The 18,468-nt window shown below is 38.8% G+C and overlaps 1 protein-coding gene across 7 annotated transcripts in view; it reads right to left on the bottom strand.

Annotated features, from left to right (window-relative positions):
* NLGN1 (neuroligin 1) overlaps positions 1 to 18,468 on the bottom strand; it is a 316,082-nt gene that overhangs the window by 238,820 nt on the left and 58,794 nt on the right. Inside the window, exons 4-5 of one of the 7 annotated variants that reach the window (XM_075031409.1) lie at positions 11,704 to 11,726; positions 10,200 to 10,212 (exon numbers count right to left, since the gene is read on the bottom strand). The exons of the other annotated variants lie outside the window; for them this stretch is intronic. Of the exons in view, the coding sequence (XP_074887510.1) occupies positions 10,200 to 10,212; positions 11,704 to 11,726 (36 nt within the window). The remainder of the gene's footprint in view (positions 1 to 10,199; positions 10,213 to 11,703; positions 11,727 to 18,468) is intronic. 7 annotated transcript variants of the gene reach the window in all.

Raw genomic sequence — 18,468 nt, 5'->3', positions numbered from 1 at the left:
AAAGCAAGGTTTATAAAAAGAGGTAGTATCTTTTAATAGGCCTGGCAGGCTAGGTGGACAAAGAAGGTAGGTGCTAAATATAAAAAAATTGTAATTTGGTAGAACTGGTTAGTGTCACTGAATTAAACCAAAAGAAGTTCTTTCCAACTTCAACTTAGCATGGAATTAGCTGTTACTTTGACCTGAAGGAAGGACACTTGCATAAAATCATATCTTCTTTTCCTTATTAGGTCAGCAGACAGAAGAAATCATGGACTAGCATTGCCAAAATAACATGGTATTTGAGTAACTATATCACTTCATGAACTCACAAGGAAAAAGAAGGAATAGAGAAATAAAGCAATGAACTAAAACTAGAAGCTTTCATTTCCTAAAATATTCTACCAGTCATGAGTTTGGTTTTTTTTGGTTCCCCTCCCCAAGACTATAACAGGAGAAGTTATGGTAAATTGATAGCAGTCACAAATCCTAAATACAGAGTCAAGCTTTGAAAAGCTATGCAGGAGTAAATGAGCCCTCATTTCATTTTACCACATCACTAAAATTTCTCAATGGCCTTTTCTCTGCATATTTTATATGCTCTCTGCTTCTTGCTTTTCTTTTTCTTAAATAAGGCAATGCTTTCACCGCCACTGGAAAAAAAATAAACAAACCCTGAATGCTATTTATTAACTGCAACGAGCAAAAAGCTGATTCAACATAATAAGGTTATAATTGTAATAATTGAATGCTACTGAAGCAATTGTCTTATATATTATATTTGTGCTGATAAGAGTTCAATGAACTAAAGTGCTGTATATACATAGTCTAAAGCCATTTAAAAATAATCAGTAAGTGAACTGATGCTTCCAGTATTTTCCATATAAATCTAACCCAGATGGCAAATGAACTGCATGTCAAGTTGTATTTGAATTTAAGGCAAAGCATACCTCTCACCATTTGAATTAACAGGAGAGCAAAACATGCATATGATATCATTTTTATCATAAATATCTCACGCCATAACAAAGCCATTCAGTTTGTCCCTGCTTTTAACTCTTTAGGTATTTTTCCTTTTAACTATTTTGGCATTTTCCTACCAGAGAATGTCAGAAGCAGCTAGACTGGATTGCTTTGGTTTTCCACAAACATATATACAGCTTTGTTTCACAGGCAGCACACTATGAAAAGCAGTTAACAGGGTAGGAAATAATCCGATATTCTCCAGCTAAATTCTGAGTAGCACCTAACACATTCTAACTAACAATGATTACTATGGCTTTTGTGCTGTCAACGTGAAGTTTATGCACATTACTTCTCAATTACGCTAACATCCTAGACTCGCTTTAAAAACCAAAGCAGCAGGAAAACACATTGCATTTACCTATTTACCTATACTTATATTTATCCTATACAAAAGTTTGTTTGAAAATCTGGCATAGAATTCAGTGACTTGATGGCATTTGTTTCTTCTCTACAGACACCATAAATGCCTTTTTTCTTCAAAAGGTCTATTTTTCAGTAGTTAGAATCGGTGAAAACAAGTGTTTTTCAAACCATTATTTGAAAAGTTGTTTTCCACTGCTGCATACCCATCCCTGCTTGTGGTGGCAACTATAATTCCAACCCTTTAGCCCCCATAAAAACACAATACAAAACAATTACAAAATATACAGAAACATGGTACTCTGCTGTTAGCTATGCTTTCATAACATATCAGTCCAATAGGTCAGTCTAAAATGTCATCCTTTATTCAGGGAAAAAATACTAAACTCTGGCTATTTGCATTATACCTCACTAATGCTAACCTAGCTCCCTGAACTCCAACCAACATTCACCTCTTCCACTGTACAGCAGCTGGAGTCTACTACTAGATTTTACTACTAAAGGTAGAAAATTAAAAATGGCAATTGCGCCTTTCTAATTTTATTAGTCATTTATGAATGCTAAATTTAGAAGATGTCCTCAATGAAAAGTCCCTGTGTTACTTAAAAGTACCTCTGCCCTGTACAGGCTACAAACCAAAAATAAAGTATCTGATGGAATACATTACTAGTACCACATTTCATTTGCGAAAGCAGTGAAAGAAGTGAAAGCTGTCAGACTCAGAGAGAAACTCGCAAATGACCTAATGACCATCATAAGACTCCCAAACCTCTACTCAAAGTGAATAGCCCTAAACCATTAGGTCTCTTTAGACACACAAGAGATCAAATGTGTGTATTAAAACCAAAATAAACAGCCCCTCTAAAAGCAAAGTATATACCACATAACCAAATTCTGCTTTGTCAGATAAGACATGGGAGAACACTAGCCAGATGTTATGGACGTTATTCATATTGCTAAATACTCTTTTAGAAAGAAATATTTTTAGGAAGAGGACGGTAGAGGAATCCCTATATAACAGCAGAGCATGGACCATATAAAAGATGGGCTTTCAGTAAGTGTTTAGCAGATGCAAGTGACAAGTGACCCCAAAATTATACCCTTTTTTACTGTTATCATTACTGAGACTATGGCAAAGCTCACCGCTTCAAATTGGCCAAGCCCAGCAACCTCAGGGAGCATCTGAATCGCACAGCAGTATTACACAAAGTCTCCTGAACAGCCTGAATCACCACAGAGGCAAAGGGAATTTCTAAACACATGGTTGGGTATTCTTGAACAGAGACAACTCAGTTAAGGTTGATGAGTCCTCAAGATAACGTCAAACAGCAAGAGGGAGCAAACTCATCCATTACACAGTGGTGAGGAGCTGACGTTCGGGGAGTTCATTAAACTGCCAAATAAAGCTGTGATGTCCTCCCAACCCTCCCATGAATTCTGACCTGTCAGTAGTTTCACAACCAGACAAGAAAAAAGCAAGATTCAAAATTGAGCTTTCTCTCTCCAGTGTTAGCTCACTGAATTACCTAAGCATTACAGCACGTCCAATCTCAACAAACGGTGCATCTCCAAACAGTAAGTTTTCTTGGATACCACAAATGCTGCAATAGCAACCTAACAGCCTGCAATCATCTTGTTCCAGGCTTATTTTAACAAGTTCCTCAGCCCATCAAGCAACTAGATGTAAAAAGGAATTAGTGAGTCTCTGAAATACCTGGTAGATATTTATGAACGCTGAATTTGCATTAGAGGAAGTATAGTATAATTAACCCTGACAGTTCTGAGAAGCATAGCATTGGAAAAATGCATCACCAAAAGGCTTGTCAAGCATTGGAGCAGGCTGCCCAGGGAAGTGGTTGAGTCACCATCCCTGGAGGTATTTAAAAGGTAGATGTGGCACTTAGGGACATGGTTTAGTGGTGGACTTCGCAGTGCTAGGTTAACGGTTGGACTCAGTCTTAAAGGTCTTTTCCAACCTAAATGATTCTATCATTCTGATTGCCATGCCAACAAGTGTTTTATTTTCCTCTAAAAAAACTGAACACATAATTCAGCCTTATTCTTTTGCAAAAGTATCATTTTAAAAGGCTTCTAATAATACTAGTTCTACAAATAATAATTACTTGTATCCTGATAAACTATCTGAAAGGAGTGCAAGGGGAAGAAAGATTTCCAAAAATCAGAAGAGGTGGTTGTTTGCCTCTAAATCAAGCAAAACAGGTTGGTGAGGTCTCTTAGAGAATGTAGCATTTACATTGGGTAATTGTTATTAGAAATTAACTTCACAGTGGCGAACGCTTTATATTCACATATAGCTAATCTTACCAGTGGTGTATAAAATATAGGATAGGAAAACATGCCAAAATCACCATTCTGCTGAGTGTACAGTGACTTGCACCCATGCCCTGAACGTCCCCATCCGCCAGTAACTCCAAACACAGGGCCTGGCAGGAAACCTCCCTTATCCCAGTGCCAGTCCCACCAGTAACTCTTATATCAGTAGGGCACAGTGGGGAAGGCAGCTTGTAGAGAGCTCCAGCCATAGCCAAGGTGGAAGCAAGGGCCATACAGAGTTTTACAGAGCCTCTGAGTTGGAACAAGTGATCTAGAGACATTGCATGTTTTTTTCAGTGAGGACAAGAGATCTAAAGTAACCTCTTGGCACATCCCAAGAAAGGGCCATCAGAAACTAGAATAGCATCTAGTCATCCTACAAAGCGATGGTATCACCCATCTTCCTTGTCATTTTGCAACAAGTTCTTGAGCAAGTACAGTGTTCTGCAGTTGACTACAGCTTAAAGCTTTCCAGGTAGCAGTGATGTTGGTTTCAATATGCCTTAGTGAGTAAAACTCTTGGGGTGAATGTTTATTCTGTGAAAAAGCAGTAGAAGAGAATTTTTTCCCAAAAGTTCAGTGCTCACAGAAAGTGCCTTTGAAGCTACACTTCAACAGAAAAATCTGAAGTATGCGAGAGGCTAGAAAAGAGATAGTAAAAGCTCTTAAAAAGGGAGAGGTACTTGGAGATCTGCTGGTAACCTCCAGTTTTTGAAAACTATATGCAATCTAGGATCTTCCAAATCCAAAGGTTGGTTCTCAAAAAAAAAAAAAAAAAAAATTAAGATGCAGACATAAAAGTCAGTACTAGCAAATAAGAGTTTATGGTGTAAAAAAAGATAAGGAAACATTAACAAGAGTAAGGGAAAACTCCACCACTGTCTCCTTCCATTGGAACTCTGGCTCATGGCTGTTAGCCAGGTTTTTACATTACAGTATGCAATAATCAAAGGTCATGAGTGTAAATCCCCTATTGCTTTTACTTCACAGCTAAACCAAAATGAAGGTAGGCGACGAACACTTCTTGATTGTTTCTGTCAATCATTTTTCCAGCTGAAATGAGAAAAACTACACAGGGTTAACTGAGAACGCAGAGTTGGAGCTCCTTTGATATAAATGGGAATTGAACTCATGGGACTGTGCTGCTGAGAAAGATTTTGCAACATATTTTCATCTTTCCCAGGATTTTTTAAAATTCTCTAGGCATCTTGCAAAGCCCACATTTATTCACTGGCATTTAAGGAGTGAACCAAACCCACTGAAGTCAATAGGAGTCTTTTCATTGACTTCGGTGACCTTTAGATCAGTTTTTTTAGAGAGACTGACAGAACAGAGATGGAAGGAAGATCTGATAAAACTTCCCAATTTGGTGCAGGCTATGGCCATTGCATTTTTACTTATGAAAGGATCTGTAACACAGACTTTCTGTTCAGCCATATGTGAAAAAAAATTTGACAGACTTCTTTTACTGTGGTAGATGTTATAAGCACTGGATAGTTATCTGATGAAATAAAATACATTAATCTTAGACAACTCATGGAGGAAGGAAAACATGGCCCCACATACAATACATTTCTTTCTATTGTTGAACATACATTGGATTAGCTATCGAAGAAAGTGAAAGAATCCAGTGAAACGTTAAATATATTTAATTTTAACTGAAGCCCACATACAAAAAGCTATACCAAATTTAACGTTAAAAAGACTAATTTAAGTATGACAGCATTACAAAATAATATGGTTTAACAGAAAAGGCTTAAAATGAGAAAAATTAAAGCATTTGGCTCCAACTGTTACACAAGACATTTTCTATTCTCTTCATTCAACCTATTCTTGGTAGCTGATATGGTTTAAATATTAATATCAACATAAAACATAAATGAGAAAAATAAATTTTAGACCTCCAAAAGCAATTGTCAACATTCTAGTACTAAAGTAGAGCTTATTACTTGCTAACATGTCACTTTCCAAAGGCACACATAAGATAAGCACTCACAAAACGCACCAAGAACAGAATTATTAAATCCAGCCTTGCCAATTAACATGGGTCACCCGCTGTCCCAAAGGATACAATCTAGGTTCACCGTTCTGTAATCAGTTCCACACTGTGCCTGTGCACAGCTTCATGACAAGAACAAGTGTACAGTTTGGTAAGGACTTCTCTAATTCTAGCCTAAGTATTTTAATATGCCTCTCATCCTGAATCTCTTCCTTGCATTTTAAGGAAACAATTGTTTACAGTCCTTGCATCCCATCATAAGTAGGCAAGCTTTTCCAAGCTAAATATTCTATATCAAAGAGCATTTGTCCTACACAGGTTTTATTACACGTTTTAAAGTAAACTGCAAGTATCAGGCCATTCAGCTGGTCTCAGCAGCAGAAGCTGAAATGCTAAAGCTACACAGGAAAAGCAGCTATTTACTTTCTACTGAATAAGAAGCTATTCAGAGCCCACTGCAGTGGTTTTAGTTCTGAAGTTATCGGATATATGGCTAAACTAACATTTAAAGTTATTTTCTAACAAGATTTATTGCAGGAAGCTACTCTGCACCAGCACAGAAACAGATGATCCTGTAATTTTATAGACATTTTCAGTGTCTATCTTCTTAGACCCTCCAGCCATTGGTAACAGATCCAAATGTTAACTATATATTGCCAACTTCAGGGACTAAGACATAAGGCCATGCAATGACTGCCATTAACCCAAAGTCACAAGCCACATAGGTACGCTAGTGATACAAAGCCTCCACACAGGCTGAGACAAAGCACATCCCCTTGAACCAGAAAAGGTGACCTCAGAAGTCAACTTTTACAAAGGCACATTAAAGACAATTATAAGCAGAGGACTTTAAAAGCTTTGCCAATAACATGGGGCTATAGGTTGGACTCTTGAGGGATTCTATACGGAGCACTTCCTAATTCCTCTTCAATTTTTCTTTTTTCAACTTACTTTTTAAAAATTAAATTCCTTCTTTTATGTGTTATAGAATTCCTTTTCCTTTTCATTGCCCTTACCTTCACACTGTCTTCTCAGTACCCTTCTGCATCCTCTCATATTTTCTAGTCCCACTCTATTTTTCGTTTCCCATCCTGTTTTACTGCTTTACCCTTGCATTTCTTGCAGTTCTCACCTTTCCTATGCACCTCCCCATTTGCTTCCTCCTTTCTCTCCTTCAGTCTTCTCATTTTCCAGAAAAATTAGTCTCCTCCATCCTTCCCCTCCAATCAATTTATTTGATCAGTTTTAAGGTATGCAGCAGTGTGCTCACTGGTGACACAGTGCTACACTGTAAAGGTGAAAAACAAACTCCCGATTCTCTCAAGATCTGCAGTCAGCAACAAGGATTGGTATTACTAGTTTGATCGCACTCAGCTTCAGACTTGTTTGGACTATCTGAAGGATTAGATGTGTTCTTTGCTTTTGGTTTTAGTTTTTTTCAATAGTAGAGAGACACGTGGTTCAACAACCACTGCTTTTGTTCAAGCATAGCCTGAAAGAAAACAGAGATAACCCCCAAAGTCTCCTATGTCACATTATTTTCCACATACTTTACCCACTACCTGTGAGCCTAAAATCCAATCAATCTCATTCTGAATTTTGCTTTATTGCTTTATTCTTGCTTTATTTTGCAAAACCAAAGTGCTTCTGTGCTGCATAACAGAACACCTTCTCAAGGCAAACCTCTGACCAGTTTTCAAAGTCTGCAATACTAAAATGGGAGAAGCCAAGTAAATCTTATTGTGTGCCAGGATGTTGAAAGATTTTTTTTAACCCCTTATGTCTTGAGGGGGAACAATAAAAACATCTCTACATATTAGAAATCTGAATTTAAAAAAGCAATCATTATTGAGATTGCTGGATGCAAAGTATCACAGTGTCACTTAACAGCATGACAACGAATAAGTACTAGCAAAATGATAGGATCATGCACATATTTTGTCAACAGCAAGCAGTTGCTTCAGCCATCTATTAAAAAAAGAATCCTTTCTTAGTTCTTTTTGCAGAGTTTTCATTTATACTTTGTATAGCTCTGCCCACTCCACAGCCTGACATGTAATTATGAATTCTCAAGAAACCTTTCCTTCCATGTAAAAAGTTCCTTTCGTACAAGGACTTTGACAAAAGGACAAAAGGTCCCTGTGATTTTGCCTGTCTTTTATTAAATCACGAGCTAATATAAGCAAACCTCATCATCTGTCAGAATAAACTGCTCTATTACACTGTCACTGCCAGAAACCTTGCTATCCAGGCAGCACACAGGCCTCTCAAGCCTCCTGACACCGTATTGTCATCAAGTTGACCTGGACAGAAACTTCCATTTCCTTTTGGAATCCTAAAAAGTAATTTTGATACTGATGTTCCTGTTTGTAGAGATTTTTAAACCTTAAAAATGAGATGAAAGATTTTCTATTACAAAAATTACTGAGAGTCTCTACTCATGCTAATCTCGTACATACATCTGCTTACCGTTTATAAAGTTAGTGGCACATTGAGGGAAGTAACTGTTGAAAAATTAATTCTTGTAATTTTAAGATTCATATTTTCCTTCAATACCAATGTTTGTGATCTAGAAGCCTTACGAAAACACAAAGACTTCTGCCAAAACAAAGTGCACGGTTTTTTGAAAGATGCTGCTCTTTGAATGATCTAGGAAGTGTTCTCATTGTCAATTCACTTTTGGGATATTTTTTGCTTTTTGTTTGCTGAATCCTTACAGTGAGGATGTCACCTATATTATTGCCTTTGCCTTTGGGAGATTGCAGGAATCAAAAGGTAGCATTATAATATTGCATGTATAAAGTTCAGTTCTGAAAAATTTAAGGCCCATCAAAAGACTCCAAAGTCTTATTTATGATGTAACAAAAACAGATACTTGCACCTAAATCAGTTTTTATTTACAGTCATAAGTTTACCACAACTTAAACCCCATAGGGTTTGAGTAGCTATTTACATGAACTACATTTCAGCTAGTTTAGAACTTCACTATAAAACTGATCTGTTTCCATGTGTCAGTATTTGCTTCTATTTACTATCCTTATTGATTATTAAATGAAAGTTGACTATGTCAGAAATCTTTAGTGTTGTCTTGTAATTACCTTGTTGTTTTCTTGGATATTCCATCTTCTCTGCAAAGCCAGAGACTGTTGTAGAACAAGTTATTAAAAGAATTTCATGATCCTAATCAGCTCCCAACTTTAAGATATCTTGCACATAGAATTGTTTTGTTTATATGTACCTGTATGTGTGAATTTTGGAAGACTTGTGGCTTCCTTATGGAAATTCTGCTATAAGCAAACTACAGAAAGCATACGTAAATAGTGTGGCAAATTAAATGCAGATGACTTTAAAAATGATCAATAAAGCAGGTTGTGGCACTTCATGTGCTCAATTTTATTGAGCACTCCAATTTACGTGTTGTCATCATTAGAGTTAATATTTACATGCTCCAATCACACTAAACGAGCAGGTCCTTAATTTCAGTGATTTTTCAGCAGTTGCTCTAATTTCTGCCTCTTCACTTGTAGCTGGCAGTTGTTCTCTTTTTGCTACTGAGATATCATCATCCAGCTGGGGAGGTGTACATACACTTCTTCCATATCACTGATATGCATTACACATTCTTACTTCCCTAAACTTTCTTGTTCTGTTTTATTCAGTGAGGTAAGAATACAAGGATTAATAATATCAACATGCTCATACTCAGGAGCAAAACTACACAGCCCAAGATGTGTAAGTGAAAAGTAATACATGAAATGAAGTAGATATTTCATAAAAACCAAGATTACTACCTATTGAGATCACCATCATATAAAAGACACAGATGACATGATGTTAATATCTACAGATATTAAATGCCTATCTATTTACTTCCATTTATGCCTCATCTATGCTAAACCCTCCAGCTATTGAAAACAGCACACTTGTATCTGAGCAACATCATAGATGACAACAGTAGTAGTAGCATTACTTATGTTATTACATTCCTATACACAACCCTCATCTTAAATTAGCGCACCTTATTCTCATTAAGACAGTTTGTTCCATCCCATTTCTGTGACTGGATTCACAAGGGCAGACCCTTACACACATTACAAACTCCCCTCAGAAATGCTGTGTTAAAAAGCTCTTAACACACTTCATGTTACACAGCATATTCCAAAAGCAGCAAGAACAATTGATGGCAATTACAGCAAATTTTATAAGACGGTAAAATAGACAACCAGAAAATGTAAAGACAGCAATTTATGGGGCAGATGAGAGCACAAAGCTCTCATTCTGCCACCGCGTCTGTAATGCAATTGATCTCCAGGACAGAAACTCTAGTGTCAACCAGCTTATCTCAGCATTTTGTTGAAAGCCAGCCCATGAACAAAAGCTTTGGTGCCTGCTTTAGGACAAATCCATCCAGTCATTTTCCCAACGTGGGAGCTGGGCTTTTTGACAGGCAACACTGAAGCAGGAACAGAGAAACCTGAACATAAATGCAATTGTGCAATACCAGCATCTGACGGCTGGAGATCACCAACGTAACCTATGGTTGAAAGGTCCTGGACAATTTTTCAAGAGAGGAGATCTGCTCCAAAGCCTCATGTGCCAGCTCAGTTCTGCCTCCAGAGCCAGCCTGCACCAAAGCTTCCATAATCACACTTTCATAGTCTGCGTAGGTTGAAGGAGACAGGATCAGTTTTTACACAAGAAGGTAAGTACAGTATTCTCTGAAGCCAGTTTTTCAACTTAGTGCATGGTGAATCTGCTTTAGAACTCACTAAAAATACTACTATCAGAAAAGGGAGCTCTCTTCTCTCATTCAGAGAAATAAGTAGTGGCATCCCTTTTTTTATGGAAAAGAATCATTAATTCCATGTCTTTATTATATAGCTAAATCCAACACTTGTGGCACTTCAAAGACAAGCTGACAAAGGCTAGCACCAAGCACGACAACGGATTTTGACCCGACAGTATTTTACATTACTGTAAAACGGCACTGCAGGCACTGTGCATTATTCTGGCTGACCCCAAGCACAGAGAAAATGCTGGGCTCCCGCCATGGGGTGCTGCCAGGGCAGAAACAGAAAACGTCTCTGACAAAGGCATCAAGCACGGACAAGGAACTTCACAGCAAAAATCTCAATAGGTGGGAGGTGAGGGAAAGGGAGGGTTAAACACAGCCGAGGACCTGTTGGGAACTCAGCATGTCTCTGTACCCATAAGCAAACCGTTTCCTTCCAAGGGCTCCCAGGCGTACAGCTTAGCTTGAGTTTAGGTAAAAGTAGTAAGATTTTAACATTCCGCATTTAAAAAGCTTTACCACTGCCAGCGGTGAAAAGGTTCTTCTTGTCACCAGATAGGTTGCAATTTAGCAACTGAAGGGAAAACACATTTGTTTGAACTGTTAATTTGTTCTCCTGGGGGGCTGAAAGCCATCTCAGAAATAGCTCTTTGTTTTGGAAACAAAACCACCACCAAGGGCACAGGGGAAGGCTACCCGCGGGATCTGCATTAACCCGGATACTTTGCCAGGACATGCTAACACTTCAGTACAATAATGCGGACACGTTTCTCCATTCTTAATAATCTCCAAAACCAAATTTCTCAGGTGTTATCCCAGAGTTTAGAGACTTGCTGAAGTAGGCACAGAGCAAGGGACAGGCACGAGCCACGAACCTCGAAGCAACTGTTTATTTTCCCTGTTTCTATTTTACAAGAGAAGAGAAGTATACCTAGAAAGGTGTAACATCGAACAGGCCATCTTCTCCCCCTCAGCTCAGACTCTCCCTGCAGAAGGAGGGCCGGCACACCTGGGGCAGCGCTCACAGCAGGGCATTAAAGCAACACAAACATGGGTTTTTCTTCCTACAGGTGCCTCATATTACTACTCTTCCTACCCCGTTACACGTTTCCACCTATAAACCGGTACTAAAACCCCACTCTCTCCGGCGCTTGGGCACAGCCTCCGAGAGCGTCTGCGGCTGACAGGGCCGGCGTCGCCCTGGCAACCGAGCAGGGCCCGCAGCAGCGCCGCCGCCTTCGCCCCGGACGTGAGGCGGGCAGCAACGAGGGAGGGCCCGGGCCCGGGGAGCCCTCCCGCGGCCGGGCAGGCGACAGCGGCCCCACCGCGGCCCTTGGGGCGCCGTCCCCCCCTCCTCTGGTACTGCCTTCTGTTTCCAGAGGTTTGTAACTTGGCCGGGAAAAAATTTGTCCCCGACAAAAGCGTGGCACGGAAGGGTCTGGCTCTGTTGATTTTTCCCCTCCCTTACTGTTGTTTACCAGCCAGAATTAAAGTAAGACTTCTTGCCAAGGAACGGGGGAAAACTGAGCAGAAGTCCGCTCACCCTGAAGATTATTAGGCTGTGAAAACTTAAATTTGATCAACTGCTAATTCACGCTATCCAACTGGTCTTTATAATCCAAGTAGCAGTGTAAATAAGAAAGATAATAAAATCTGATGAGAGATTAATGTCTGACTGAAGCAGTAATTCCTTTTCAAAGAAATATAATCAACGGATTTATGACATAGAGTGGAGGAGCTATCACAATTTAATGGATAATGGGGTACAGGCCAAATCCTGCTCGCAGTTGTACTAAACACATTTTTGTTCTAGATACAGAGCAGAAGTTTTACATAGTTTTAATGTATGCCTTTTCCCGGTAGCATTCCTCAGCCTGTAGAAGAGATACGCAAAGCTATGTGGTTACTAAAACACTTCACTGAAATAAGCTGTATCAGGAACATAAATTTAAGCAGGAAAAAACTGGAATAGGTATTCGCATCACTTAACTGTAGTCATCCATAAAGCAATCAAAAACTGCTGCGGTAAAGAGAAGCAGGAGCGCTGCGATGAGGAGAGGGGCTGAGGACAGCCGAGGCTCTGGAGCAGCCCCACAGGCAAGGCCGCAGCCGCCATTTTGGGGCCTGGTGAGGGAGAAGGGCCTCAGCCTGCCCAGGCCCCAGCGCGGCACCAGGAGCACCTGCAAGGAGGCGGTTTGGGTTTGGGGAAGTTTTACATCGCCTTGGAGTAACTGGAAATGCTTTATCTGCAGATAATCCACCTCCCAGCAGGAGGACACTTAATCCCCTGGATAACTGACTAAATTGTAAGAATTGGGAGAGTATTAGTCTTTCCATAAAACGCAAGGACATTGAGAGGTTAAATGAAGTACCGATAATCAAAGGCAGAACTCATACTGTGGGTGTCACCGCACAATGAATCAAATTATCAAGGGATGTAAAAACCAAAGTGATCTGTTGTCTTTAGGCTAGTGTCAGAAGTCCGTACGAAAAATAAGAGGAATATTCAAAAGCTTCCATCTGAGGAGAAATTAGACAAAAATCAGAATTATCAAAATCTGGTGGGAGGATTCATGACTGGAGTGTTTAAAGTCTCTAAATACATCCAGTCAGGAAGAACAGCATGCCTAGCTAGGGCTGGGGAGAGAAAATGTTATTGCTTCAAATTATTCAGACATTCAGGCCCTGGAATGGATTAAAGTCCTATCTGACAGCAGCAATCATTAACGTTTGTTAGAGAGTACCATATTAGACCAAAGAGCAGGATTTAACATGTATGATAAAGAGAAGAAAAATGCATTATCCAAGGTGACATCAGTCTGGAAGACATATGCTAGTTATCTTATGCTGCCATTACTAAAATATCTCTAATCTAAAGAAGGTGTAAATGATCACAGCCTGGTTACATTCGCTGTGTACAGACACAGCTCATGCCCAACAAGACATATCCATAAATGTAAATGACAACTGGACTTCTTAATTGTTCCAGGGGAAACAAAACCAACAAACTATAATTCCATTATTACAACAGAAGATTCCTTTACTTAAAAAGGCATCCTGAATAAAAGGAAGAGTCAAAGCTGCACTACAAAAAGTCTGTCTCTGGAAGTGTAAGAAAAAAATCCTGAGTGCATTGCATAAAAAATTTAAGAGAGAGCTGGCAAGCACTAATAAAAAGAGCTGTGGCAAATAGTGAGGCACAATAATAAAGAAATTGCATCTATCAGTGAAGCATACATCCATTACTATATTAGGATTTTAAAAATATCAATAAAGATGCATAAAAATGATTATTCAGTAAGTACTCCTGTTTATATCTGGAAAAACAGAAGATATGTGGATATGCTACACAGTTAATTTATCATCAGGGGTTTTTATCCCTACAGTAATTAAAGAAGACCAGTCATCTACTAATGGTGGATTTTAAAAATGAGCAAAACCTTTCATCCAGTTGTTCTACAAGAATTAGCTGATGTCTAATACATCTTGGTATACTGCAGAAATTCCAGAAGACTAATAAAGGACAGTCTTTGGGCAAAAATTATGAAGTGCAAACCAAATGAATTCTGTACCTGCAACTCATTAGGCTGATTTTGATCCTGAGCAAAACAGCAAGTGGCTGCCAAGTGAGCAAATAAATAAGGAATTGGAAGGAAAAAAAACCCACCATGTCATTCACCTTGGTTTTATAAACATGTTTTTAAGTCTTCTCCAAAAAAATTTGCTATCAGCTTTAGTTGACAAAAAAAAAACAACAACCCTCTGCGAGACATTTAATGTTGAAGCACACAATGTTCTAATAAAAAAATAGCACTACACAGAATTAAAGTGGCACATTTAAATGTGCTAAATGTGCACATTACTATGCTAGGCTGACAACTCTAAAAGTTATTGTTAGATATTCATTGCTCACTAGAGGTGCTGCTACTAGGGGTCTTTGAACATCTGTTCTTGGCCCTATACAATTTCGTAGTACTTTTGCAGTAATTTAGGAAAAACATACGGTCATATAGCTTAATATACAATGTTTTGCAGAGTTGTGAATACAAAAAGACTTTACACAGGGGAATCCTGATTGGAGTCTTCTTTGCTGGAAAGTTCTAAAAAGGCCGTATAAAGGCAGAATCAACTCAATACTTTCTATGAGAGCTAACATAGATCCTGGCTGTATAAACAAGTATCAAGAAGGCATAGCTAAATGGCATTATGTTTGTATTAAATTTTAACAACGTTATTCTTCAAGTACTCTCCAGTTCTTGAATAGGTACATTAAAAGAGTTTTTTTTAAAATACAGAGAGGGTTAAAAAAAATAAACTACAGAATACCCATATCCTGGCTAGGTTCCTTCCCCTTCTCCAAATGAAGAACTTCTTTCTAGAAACTGCCAAACTGTCTTTTCCAAAGGAAAAAAAATATTCTTAACTCAGAGACACTTCTAAAGAACAAATATTTTGCCTTTGAAATACACCTCATTGCACCAGATGGTGTGTGTATATATATATTTTTAAATGTTCCTGTGGTTGAATACTCCCACATACTCCTTACAATAGCACCTTCATCACTGTTCAAATCATCAAGACACACTCAAAGGCACACAATTGCAAACTTAGTCATGCAAAAGAGTAGCAAAGTGGAGTAATCAGGAACAAAGAACGCCATTCAACTGCATAAAACTCTTGTGCTTGTTAACATCCCTAGTAGCAGCGCTACTATTTGTTACTTAACACTTTTACCAAGACCTAGAAACCATACAAATATCTAGCATACCAAATATAGGGAAGTTTTAAAGTTGTATATATTTATCCAACAGACTGGAAAGACTCCTTCTAGTTACTTCATGTTTTATTAATACATTTAATGCACCCAATTCCTTAAGGAATAAAGAACAAGCTTCTTACTGCTATGCTGTGGGCGACCTATAGCTTCAGTGCCACTTACATATCTACTGTAGATCGTGGTTGTCGTGGTTTAACCCCAGCCAGCAACTAAGCACCACGCAGCCGCTCACTCACTTCCCCCCCATCCAGTGGGATGGGGGAGAAAATCAGGGGAAGAAGTAAAACTCCTGGGTTGAGATAAGAACGGTTTAATAGAACAGAAAAGAAGAAACTAATAATGATAATGATAACACTAATAAAATGACAACAGTAAGTAATAAAAGGATTGAAATGTACAAATGATGCACAGGGCAATTGCTCACCACCCGCCGACCGACACCCAGCCAGTCCCCGAGCGGCCAAAAAAAAAAAACTGCCTCCCCCCCCTTCCCAGTTCCTAAACTAGATGGGACGTCACATGGTATGGAATACACCGTTGGCCAGTTTGGGTCAGGTGCCCTGGCTAGGCATGAGAAGCTGAAAATCCTTGACTATAGTCTAAACACTACTGAGCAACAACTGAAAACATCAGTGTTATCAACATTCTTCACATACTGAACTCAAAACATAGCACTGTACCAGCTACTAGGAAGACAGTTAACTCCATCCCGGCTGAAACCAGGACAGTGGTTCAGTTATCACTTGTGCAGGTGTAACACCAATGACCCTAGTGGATTTCTGCCCAGTTTACAACACAGGGTAGGAGAACAGCAAGCCTTACGGTCAGATTTTCAGCTGATCTCAATGAAGCTCAATTATTCTGCATGGAGCTATACTGGTTTCTCAGCAGAGAAATCCTGACCCATCTCCTTCACTCAGCAACAATACCAAGTTTAATCTTTTCCTTCTAATCTTTCTCTACATTTTCCCCTCAAGTTTCTACAAATGGAATATTTTGCTGGTACAGTAACTCCTCCATCATGTCAACCCTACCTTGAATTTGTTCTTACCCATTTGTAAGCCTTAGTGTTAAAGCCTTCTTAGAATGAACATGCCTTTGCTGTAAATTAAACTTAAAAATTAAGACTAAACCTCAGGCAGCAACTCCCACAGAGACCTAAAATACTGACCTAAACTACAGTCAATACTATCTTCTTTCATAGGTAGCCAAGTTGTCAGCACAAAGCAATCACTCAATTGCATACAAAAGTGTTGTCACATCATACCTGACAAACTTGCCCTACAAAACCAGAAGAAATTTCCTCTGAGCCTAAAATGACAGACTGCCAGTCCTTAGCAATATTATTCAGGCCACATAGGAAATGGCCAAAGAAACACATTCAGTGCTTTCAATACCGCTTACCGGTACTTTACTATTTAAGCAGATTATTCATCTCACAGCATAATACCTCCTAGTCTCTGTCTCTCAAATATAGATAAATGCATAAAATCCACACAGAGAACTGAGCACATAAGCTCTAGCATGCAGAACTCTATACACTTCTGCCATGTCCACTAGAAGTGGATCAAAAATGACAGTAAAGGAGAAAAAGTCCAGTATTTCTTGTTCCCTGAATACTTTGTTGCACACGGTAGAGAAACAAGATAGTCAGGTAGCTGGTTATAGCTTTTCAGATTCTTAGGAAGAATTTCTGCTGCCTTGAGTGCTGCCATACGGTTAACTTAGTCAGGATCAACTGAAAAATAGGAATGATTAACAGAAAATTGCCACAGTTAAATTCTTACCCATCGTATTTCATTTCTATAAATACATTTCTACAAACCTGCACTAAATAATAAAGGAACATCGTCAGGAAAAAAAATAGTTTCTGCCATCACTATGCATTTTTCTTTTCAGCAACTTCTTGAATTGAAGGCCCAGATATAATCTCTACTTTCATCTCTCCTTGTCTAGTTTGTGCTGCAACAGTAGCACTGTTTCAAGACTCTTAAGGATTTTTTTTATTTAACTAGCAAAGGATGTAGAAAAGCACCACATCACAGAATGTAGAACAAGAAAAAGAGCTTTGAAATCGTTATTCCTTTAAGGCGGCTGCCAAGTAATAATGCTGGTTAAATTATGCAAGGAAGACTGCATTCTCCCACAGACACACATTTAATATCTCCTGAGATTTGGTGTATTACATAGTCGAATGGAAAATGTGAAGATTCTTTTATAAGATTTCTTTGTAAAAATGCTCCTGGAGATAGTAACAGTTCCACAGAGAAGAATTTAGTGACGGATAATTTTTCATATATATAGCATCAGTATTAAAATGGAAATAAAGTTCATAAAAGTTTTTTTAAAAAACACCACCAAAAAAATTATGATTTGGAATATATACTTCCTTTCAAAGTCCCAACTCCCAGCCCCAAAAGAAGCAGTCCTTGTTTGTGCAGTATTTTTCAGACAAGGTGCTGCATGTCTTCATTCTGTACTGACGCAATTTTTTGCTTTTTCACCCATGGCTCTTCTACTATGAAGTGAAGCATGTTTTGCTGAAGCATTTCATGTAGATGTTCAGTATACAAAACTCCCTCTTATCCAAACAGAAACGCTAAGCTACAAGGGCAGCTGAGGTGTCTTCTTCTACGTCCCCAAGATGTGCAACACAAACATCTTGGATCTTAATAGAAGAATATTCAGAGAACAGTGATGTAGACTATGAAACTTTACTGAAGGTCCAGATAAGTATCTTTTCTCTGCACATGAGCTGAGGCCTTTTTGCCTCTTCAAAGAATCCCACACAAACTTTTGCAATATTTCTGAGAGATCCAAGTGACTTTTAAAGAGACTTAGTTACAGATACTCTCTTCTTTCTTAAGAGAAGCGTTTCTTAAATACCCTACCCATTCCCAGAGGCACACAACGTAAAGCAGTATACTGATCAATGAAAACTAGCCTTGCAAAATTTAATGGCAAGATAGAAACAAGCCATGGGTATTCTGATATGAACAGCAACACAGAGCAGGAAAGCTTAAAACAGCTTTTGGGGAACAAGAGAACAGCAAAATGTAAGGAAGGAGAAGAAAGAGGAAGCAAGCCTTTCCAGGGACCACGCTGGGGTTGAATCACACTGATAATTTATTTGAAAAGAGAGGGGGTGGAAAGGGGAACAGTAAAGGAAATCACAGCTCTGCGGAAGAAAATGGCAAACTT

This window comes from Buteo buteo, chromosome 7 (assembly GCF_964188355.1).
Source record: "Buteo buteo chromosome 7, bButBut1.hap1.1, whole genome shotgun sequence".
NCBI classification, from domain to species: domain Eukaryota; kingdom Metazoa; phylum Chordata; class Aves; order Accipitriformes; family Accipitridae; genus Buteo; species Buteo buteo.
Note: the sequence above shows the minus strand (reverse complement) of the source record. Positions and strands in the feature narration are given on the sequence as shown.